Source organism: Lepisma saccharinum, chromosome 18 (genome assembly GCF_977018435.1).
Source record: "Lepisma saccharinum chromosome 18, izLepSacc3.1, whole genome shotgun sequence".
Classification (NCBI taxonomy): domain Eukaryota; kingdom Metazoa; phylum Arthropoda; class Insecta; order Zygentoma; family Lepismatidae; genus Lepisma; species Lepisma saccharinum.
In genome coordinates, this window is record NC_139246.1 from 39875538 (window position 1) to 39885521 (window position 9984).

The 9984-nt window shown below is 38.0% G+C and overlaps 1 protein-coding gene across 1 annotated transcript; it reads right to left on the bottom strand.

Moving 5' to 3' along the window:
- Positions 1-3783: 3783 nt before the first annotated feature.
- Positions 3784-8180, bottom strand: LOC146002217 (uncharacterized). Its single transcript, XM_083139934.1, has 4 exons — positions 8169-8180; positions 6648-6855; positions 4972-5160; positions 3784-3974 (listed from the first exon to the last, which is right to left on the bottom strand). Exons 1-4 carry the CDS (start codon positions 8178-8180, stop codon positions 3784-3786), a joined length of 600 nt encoding a protein of 199 aa, XP_082996060.1.
- Between the last annotated feature and the right edge of the window lie 1804 nt (positions 8181-9984).

Consider the following 9984-nt stretch of genomic DNA (forward strand, 5'->3'; position numbering starts at 1 on the left):
ATCATACTAACAAGCTTCTTAGGTATTCCAAACTCTACTAATATATTATATAATTTATCTCTTTTGACCGAATCATATGCTTTTTTGAAATCAATGAATAGCTGATGGACATTTTGATTATATTCCCACTTTTTTTCAAGTGTCTGTCTGATGTGAAAAATTTGATCTGTAGTTGATCTGTTGCGTTTAAATCCACATTGATAATCACCTATAATTTCATTAGCATATGGGGTTAGTCTTGTTAAAAGAATGTTAGATAATATTTTATATGTTGTTGAGAGTAGAGAAATTCCACGGTAATTATTGCAGTTCATTTTATCACCTTTTTTAAACACAGGAACAATTATGGATTCTTTCCACTGTTGAGGGATTTCTTCTTTATTCCATATTAAACAAATTAATTTATGAATTTGACAAATTAATGAATTTCCACCATATTTAATTAACTCAGCTGGTATTAAATCAATGCCAGGTGCTTTGTTATTCTTTAGCCTTTTAATAGCATCTTTAACTTCAGTCAAGTTAGGTTCTGGGACTAAAGGTTCTGCTGTGTGTACTTCATTCACTTCTGATTTATCTCCTACATGGACATTTAAAAGGTCATTAAAGTAGTTCTTCCATCTATTTAGAATATCGCTTGGGTCAGCTAGAAAATCACCGTCTTTATCTTTTATCAAGTTTACTTTAGGTTGCCACCCCTTTCTAAACTTATTTACACCTTTATATAAATCTCTGATATTTTTATTTCTGCTGTTTGTTTCAATTTCGTTAATTTTGCTTTTCAAGTAATCTCTTTTTTTACTTCTAAACGTGCGGTTAACTTCTCGCTTTATTCTATTATAATAGTTTAGATTTGTATCATCAGAGTTATTTAACCACCTAAGTCTAGCCTGATTTCTTATTTCTATTAGATTATGACATTCATTATCAAACCATGGCTTACTTTTTCTCGGTTTATGGTATCCTATACTTTCTTTAGCTGCTGATTCTATTGCATTACGTATGTGCTCCCAATTCTTATTTACGTCTGTTTCATTTATATTTTCATCATCATTTAAATCCTGCAAAACATCAAATCTATTTGACAGTTTAATTTGGTAATCTTTCTTAATTCTTTCATCAGTAAACTTTCCTGTATCAAATTTTATAACTTTTAGATTTTGTTGCTTATGATTTATCACTGAGAGTCTTTCTCTTAATTTAGCAATTACTAAATAATGGTCACTGGCACAGTCAGCACCTCTATGTGTACGAACGTCAACTATACTAGTATGCCTTCTCTTATCAATGAGAATATGATCTATCTGATTATGAGTTTTACCATCTGGAGAAGACCAGGTATATTTATGGATATTTTTATGTTTTAAAGTGGTACTTTTCACAATTAAATTCTTTGAGGTTGCAAAAGTAATCAATCTTATACCATTATCATTACTTAATTCATGAAGACTTTCTTTACCAATCGTGGGTTTAAATGTCTCTTCTTTCCCAATCTGTGCATTACAGTCACCTAACAGAATTTTCATATCATACTGAGAAAATGTATCAAAGACCTGTTGTAACTCTGTATAAAAATCATCTTTAGTATTATCATCTTTATCTTCCGTTGGTGCATGTATGTTTATTAAAATAATTTTACACCACCTACCCTGTAAAACTGCATATGATATCCTATCATTAATAAATTCTATTGTTTTAAGAGCCGAGATAATTCTATTATTTATGAAAAAGCCTGTTCCAAAATTATGATTTTCAGTACCACCATAGAAAAAAGTATAATTTTTAGTTTTACAATTCCCTTCTCCTGGCCACCTAACTTCCTGGACAGCTACTACATCTAATTTATACTTGACTATCTCATTAACTGTACACTGAAATGCCCCAGGCCGGTAAAGGCTCAGAACATTCCAGGTGCCTAATTTAATATTTTTCTTATTCCTAACGTAGATCTTATCCTTAGTCCAGGGACCTCCCAAAGTAGTCCCCACCCGGAGATCCGAACGGGGGACTATTTTACCTCCGGAATATTTTACCTTGGGAACATCCATGGCCTTATATTGCTGATTCTTGACATGGCTTTTTACAGTGCAGAGTTGTCAGCTCTACGCCTAACCCCCAATATGAATGGAGGAACTACTACACAAGACAAACACAAACACATTAGACAGCACAACTACTACACAAGACACACACAAACACTTCACAACTATAACACAATATAAACACAAACACACCACAACTACTACACAAGACAAACACAAACAAATTAGAGTGTAACTCGCTTTACCACACGTAATTTTACATTATGTTGTAATTTTCTGTTTTTAGTACATGATTAATTGATTTTAAGTTTATGGGTATGTTAACGCATGGGCCAGTTGTGCCCATCATGCAATATCGGGATAAACCACTTAACTAAAACAAAATGGAAGACAGAACCCTAACAAAAAACATATGTATCTGTTACAAACTTAATTGATGGATAAAACTAATTGTCGTAGACTGCTATCAACTGATACCATCGTAGTGTACCTCGCATTACTGAGCTACCCTGGCCTTCGTAGAAGGCAGGATATACAAAGAATGCTTTTACGACAGCAGAATACATTTCCAGTATCATGAGTTATAAAACGGAAGTAGGGGAAAAAAAGAGGTGGAGAGAGTGAAGGAGGGAGATTGTACGCGAGTAGTTAGAGAGTGTCAATGTTTGGCTTTGGGAGCGAGAGGATAAGAGAGAAGTTCAAGAGATAGAGGAGCGGACTGGGTGTGTGAGTGAACATAGGAGGATTAGCGATCAACTCTTCAAGAACGAGACAGGTAATTCCTTTCTCTAATTATGTCCCTGCCGGTTCAGTCTTAAAGATCATAAAACCCCAATTTGTGTGTCGCCATTCATTTAAGAGTTGTATAGATTAACACTTATCTAGGTACCTCTCCTGATGAAGATTAAGGTAAAATCTAAGCAAGTAGCTTTGAGCTAATGCCACCCAGATGCGATCCCAGCACCTCTAGAGGTGGTGTTATACGCTATCACTGAGGATACCCTAATTAAAAGCTGAGGCTGTAAAGAAGTATTTAGCACAGATAAGGACAAATACAGGTCAACACGACCCCATAGAGTATTATACTGGCCATGGGTCCAGGCAGCAGAGCCTTGTTGGCCAGCAAGATGCAGTTTCCGAAGTGTATTACGGGAAAGTGAGGTTGATTTTTGGGTGTCATCTAAGAACATCACTCCCTATACTGCATTTTTAGTACATTATAATATAACATGGCTAAAATTAAGTTTGGAATCCTTCGATAAATAAATAAACAATGTACGAGGGCAAATCAAAAACTCTTTGCACCTATCCCTTTTCCAGCCTGTCATAAGCGTCACTACAAAAGCGAGATACACGAGTGATGCAGTAGGCCTTTCCTGGAACAACCCCATTGCAACCTCCGACCCCCCCCCCCCCCCCCACGGCACGGCGCTGCCATCAGTTGACAAAGATGGCCAGAGCGCTCAGGAAGTCCACGCCATACGAGCAGCGAAGTGCCACTCGTCCTTTACGGTGCAAAGGACAAACAGCCACAGATATCCACAGGGAAATGGAGCCAGTGTATGGGGACAAGTGTCCATCAGTGCGAAGTGTGCAGTGGCGGTGCAAGGAGCCTAAAAACGGACGGGAAAATGTGGAGGACAATGAGCTATCGGGCCGACCTCCGAGCAGCACAGAAAGAGAGAAATGACTGGACAACATTACCGATAGCTCATTGTTCTCCACATTTTCCGGTCCACCTTCAAACTCCCCGCACCACCACTGCACACCCCGCACCGACAAACACCCGTCCCCATACCCTGGCTCCATTTCCCTTGTTTGTCCCTTGCACCATAAAAAACGAACAACACCCCGCCGCCCACATGGCGCGGGGTTCCTGAGCACTCCGGCCATCCCTGACAACCGACAACAGCACCGCGCCGTGGAAGAAATCTGGAAGCCACAACATGGCCATTCCAAGAAAAGCCCACTGCATCACTCGCACACCTCACCCCTGCAATAACACTTATAACAAGCTACAAAAAAATCAGGCGCAAAGACTTTTCGATTCACAACGGCATTCAATGGTAGTTACCACAATCCCCCCCATTGGAATACAAATAGAACTGGGGGTGCGATGACAGAAAAGTGCATTGAATTTAGGATTCAAGAATGGGGTATAATGATAGAGAGAAGTGATGAATACTTCAAATAATGAGGGGTAGCGCACACTACCTCTGTCTACAGGGTGGGTGGTTAGCTGATATTGAACATTCTTGTCAACACAGTGAGTGTGTAAAGAAAGATAGTGTCATACATATATGCATTCATACATACTTATATGAAGGCGTGGGTGGGTGCTTTGTAGTTTCTGCTACTCCTTCCTTTAAAAGAACGTTTGCCACTGATAGAGAGTATACAGGGTGAGCCTAAAATAAATGTACAGTTTCAAAGTTTTACAGAAGCAAGAGCTGAAATACTTTCATGATTGAAAGAGTATGTCCTGAAGTTTACATGGCTAAGTTACAAATGTTCTGTGTGTGAACATTTTGTAACATGGCAAATATCAATGCGATAGTTCAGTTCTCCCCAAACACGACTTTTCAACTTGAACAGACAACCAGTGGGCCACTCCTGACTGTCTTTATATTTAGGGGTCGTATTTAGACACACATGACTCGTCACCTCTTATGATCAATCTCAATCCGATTAATTATTCCCTGGCACACTTCAACTCTTCCCCTGTTCAAGTGTACCCTCCACTGTCTACAACACGTCACTATGACACAATTAATTTATGGACTGTAGGCCTAACACTACTCACGCTTTGCCATCCTCACTTGTACTGGCAAACAGCCAAGGTCAGATGTATTACCTGCTTAAACATGACTCATGATAGAGTTGCGAATCTCATTAATTTTCTAACAGGCCTTGGTACAGAATAAATTACCATTCTCGCTCTGACTGGATAAAGGAACGGCGGAACTTCCTCTCCTCAACCCAGATCTTTTCCTTGGATCTGCAGACTTCCTCTCTCCATATCGTGCTCCGACGGGGAGAACTTCATCTTCCTTCACAGGTTCTTCATCTTGATTTGGCTCCACGAATTCAGGAATTGGTGCTATTGTTATCACAGGCACTGAAGAAAAAATGAGATGCAATGATATATTACACAAGGAACTTAATTTATCTTGTATGTATGTATTGCTTACATTGTAAGATGCAATTATAGAATTATTTCTCCTTTAGTTCACTGTTGTTACGAGCATAAACACAATTTCTTGTTATAACGTTTCGGGAGAACACACGCTCCCTTCATCAAACATTCATTTTGAAAGTAAAAAATATATCCCAGTTCTTTTTTGTTAAATTTATCTCATTGTTATAACTGTAACAACAAACTAAAAATAAATGTCTGATGAAGGGAGTGTGCATTCTCCCGAAACACTAGGACAAAAATTCTGTTGTGCTTGTAACAACCTTTAACCACAAGAGAAATTATTATACAACTAATTATTAGAGGGCGTCATGTTAACTGACATTTTATAATGTTTCTTGGCTGTGCTCATAGTCTAGGGATGTACGTATCCAGGCAATCCATGTAGGAACACATCTTGCCCTCCTTATGACCTACCAGGATCAGACAAGTGTTTAAACCTAACTCCCTTTTTTCTTCTGTACAGGTTCCTGATTATGATGCAGTAGATCCATAAGCTAGCTCCCCTCTTGCCCTACATCGAGGTAAGAGTGCACTATTTTTTGCAGTGCTAACTCAGTCTCACAGTTTAATAAACACGAGTCATGACATACAGGTACTGCGATAATACGGCCACTATAATGCTTCGTACTCTTGTCCAAGAACTGATCTGCTTCAGCCCCCCCCCCCCTTTTTGCTAATCTGCAGGTCCCTCCCCTATGGGCAGAATAAAGAAACTGACCTGCATCGAACTGTCGATCTCTAGAGCCAGGAGTAGGTCTTTATTTATGTGTGAAAGCTGCCCAGTCCCACCCTTATGAAACAAAGACCCTTTGTTACACTGAAAGACAACCACCGAGAAAAAGCCAACATTAGGAAGCATGGTCGTAATACTTGACCTTTTTAAACATCCTCCATTTCCCCAATAAGAGAGAAAACCACAGTCATAAATCTTGAGGTGTAGTACACACTGGCAAAGGGCGGCTAGTTCAAAGTTGACAAGCATCTTGCCCCCCCCCAAAAAAAAAGCATAACAGGAAGAGGGTGACAAAGGTGGACATTCTTTCCTTGACCATTTTTTCAAGGGTCATGAAAGGTTCAGGCAGTCTTTTTTAACCTTCCTGTCTTCATTTCTCCCTCCTATATATGCTGCTGGGCGATGCAGTGACCCTAGAACGTTCTGTGGTTTCTGTAGCAACAGGGATGGGATAAGGATGCCTATTCATTGCAAAAATAATAAAACAGGAAGAGGCTAACAGTATGACAATTACTTACAACAATAGATACTATATGTACCCATTTACATTACACACATGGATTGGGCTATAACTCACGGACAACAGCTGTGTTGTTAACCAAATAGCACTGATTAAATAAATTACGATAATGTTACCTGGTAGGTAAGAAAAAAGGAAACCGGATGCACCTACATTTGTCATTAGAGTCATCTCTTCTCTCAGCAAACTGAATACCCTTGGAAAATCTGTCCAGAACAGAAGCTATGTGTTTTTTCAATCGGGTTGTATCCTTCATGGGTTCCAAAGTTAGTGATGCAGATCTCTGTGGATCCTTTCCAGACTTTGCAAGCAATGTCCGCAGCAAGTACATAAGAGAGGCATCAGTGACTTCTTCCCATCCCTAAAAAAATTAGAAAAAGATCGTCCATTATAAGCATGGTTTCACTCAGTTTGCCAAACCAAATTCCTGAAATTTTCCAGGCATTCTAAAAACACATTTCCAAATGATTTTGTAAACTTTTTACATTAGCTTAACTTTCATGCTTCGGAAAAAGAAAGGCATGGTAACTAATTATTATACTGAAATGAAAAACTCCCTCATCCATGAAACTGGTTCCTCTGATGTTCTGTTGTTTTTAGTTTTACATAACAATGCTAGGTGCGCTGTTGTTGTTGTCCACAGCATCCTCTGCTGATCCTTGGTGCCAATCTTTGTGTTAATTAGTTTGTGTTCACTTTTAAGTCCTTTATGCACAGAAAAGCTAATCGTGACTGGACCTACAGTTTAAAGTTGGATCCAAACCACTATGTGCATCCAATGGGTATCAAATCCACGAGCCCTTGCTTACAAGGCAACGGCATTTAGATAATTTAGATAATTCCACTTGAGATAGACAACATATATTTAATCACGCTTTTACCAATTTCATAGTCGAATATATTGAATAAATTCGGAGAATGGTTATGGTTGAGGGTTCAAATTCCACGTGAATGTTGGGGCCATATCTTCTACGAAGACCGTGAATGATTAATTCTATTCGCTTGTTCTTTCGATCATTTGATCTGCGGTTTACCCATTAATACAATAAGTGATCTTAGATAAAGAAACGGTAAAGCATAGGAAAGCCAGAAAGGAAAATTTTTTAACGAGTGTGATTCGAACCCACGCCCTCATTCGAGAACCGTATGCTCAAAACAGAAGCTCTCACTTGAGTCTACCGCCTTTAGCCGCCTTTTATTTTTTAAATTATTTTCCCCATGTTTATAAATTTGTATTATTTTTCAGTTTCCTAACTGTACCTTTTCAATATCAACAACACAAACATCCAGGTCTTAGGCCTAGCACTCACTAGCGTTAGGTGGGCGATTTGAGGGATATCTCGCTCTGTTACTACTAAATGCCTATGTTCCTATTACCATTTATTTTACTTTCAAACTGAAGTAGTTGTGGAGGAACCGTTTCTTTTAAACAACAGTAAATTATGACTAATTGGAACTAGAATATGGGGATAAAGTCAGAACTGGAAAAAAGGCGGAAACTATCAGGGAAAGAAATTTCCGTTTTTCAAATTTTGTATGACGAAAAATAAACGAAAATATCAACCTTCTGCTCTCTATAGGTTAGGTATGTATGAATTTTTTTCATCGAAGTTTTTTAAGTGGTCACGTGACACTTCTGGCTGGCTCGAGATCGAAATATACATGAAAGCACACCCTGGACTGCATTTTGCGGACTAACGAGACTCTGGCGTCTTCCCTATGAACAGTATAATTCTGGGTGTTGTCCTGTTTCTTTTTGTCCTTATTTGTGCTGAGTGCCCCTTTAAAGCATCATCTTTTAACCGAAGTCAGAGTATTTTAATATTGTAGTTAGTTATACGACATTACAGTTGTGTTATTTTAGTTATGATAAGGGGCTGGACCCTGTGTAACGTGAAGGGTGCAAAATAGCTGACGCACCCAAAATTTGGTAACTGTCTGATATCGCCCGAACGAATTTCTTCAAATTTACAGGAGAAACTATTTACTGAAATCACTTTCTGTATCATTGTCGAGGTTCTTCGAGGTATTTTCTTTCGCGGAAACTAAAAACTTTACCATAGAATGCTGCAGAACAATAAGTAATCAGTTGTTACGTAAGGAACTTGCATCTTCTGTAACATTAGACCGTTGTTTCCATTATGTACGTGCAGATGGCGCGAGCGTCGAAAGCCACGCGGCCTCGGCAGTGTTTCCAAACGTGCCTTTTTTTTACGAGATTTTTTTTAAAACTATGCTTACCTAACCTAACCAAACCTAATCTAACCTTGCCGGAAATGGTCCGTGGGGCTATCGTGAATGGTTTTTGGGGCTATCCGTCAATGGTTTTGGGGGCTATCGTGGATGGATTTTGGGGCTATCGTGAATGGTTTTTGGGACTATCGTGAATGGTTTTTGGGGCTATCCGTCAATGGTTTATGATGACATAATAAACACGAAAGTAGGTATTTTTCGGTTAAGAAGGTTGAAATACTGCATACCCACTCCAAATCGACAAAACACAAGCACGACTGCACGCCATATTGTGTGTTACCCAAGCATAACAAGGATGACAAATAATGACTTGTAATATGAAAAGTTGATACTATTTTATGGAATAAGGCATAACTTCACCTTAAAGAATCTTCCGTAATGCAGAATATGTAAGTATCAATGCTAAAATTAAGGAAATAAACGAGCGAGAGGTGTTCGGGCCTTATCAGACAAGTACCAAATATTTAAACTCAAATTCAAATTCAAAGCATGAAAGTATTATAAGTATTCATTTTTACCAAACATTCAATTCAATTCAATTCAATAGTCTTTATTCTTGGGAAGATTCAGCAAATGCTGATCTATCACCTAACTCGACAAAGAAAGATGTAGCAGACTACATTATTGTAAATGAAAATTATAAGATACTAAAATAAAATAACATAAAAGAACGTATATGTATAAAAGACTACTACTACTACATAAAGAAATGACAAAAAGGAAACAAATGAAATATATACAGTGCGTGTGTACAAATAAATGACAAAAATAATAATAATAATATACATATATTATTACCTAGTTTCAGTCCAGTTTAAGGTTTAATATGTTTTCTAATAATTCCAAGGAAATTTCAGTTTTTAATCTTGTCGTCTTATTTTGCTTCTGGTCATCAATCAGTGAATAATATCGTATATTGCCTAACGAAAGTAGCCTATCCTTATTTTTTTCTTATTTTATTTTGTATTAGTTGTTATACTTGCGAGAGAGTATAAACTGTTTTCATTTCTGTAAATATTAGCTGACATCTACTGTAACAAAGTTCTTATATTGAATTTCAATGAAAAATATACACCTTCTTTTCTTTCAGATGCGTACACTTCGTGTGGTGTATACTCCGTACACGGGCCGCAACCTGTGATGTTAAAAGGACTGATGACGTCAAAAGATTAGTCGTGCGTTTTGGGGAAATACATGTATTTGAATGAGCGAGTTGTTCGAAAACGAGTTTCTGTAA

Coding starts and splice junctions, on each gene's coding strand:
- LOC146002217 (XM_083139934.1), bottom strand. Junction 5,161..6,647: donor AGATGACTCTAATGACAAAT/GTAGGTGCATCC, acceptor TTTTTTCTTCAG/TGCCTGTGATAACAATAGCA. Junction 3,975..4,971: donor ATCCAGTCAGAGCGAGAATG/GTAATTTATTCT, acceptor TGTGGCTTCCAG/ATTTCTTCCACGGCGCGGTG.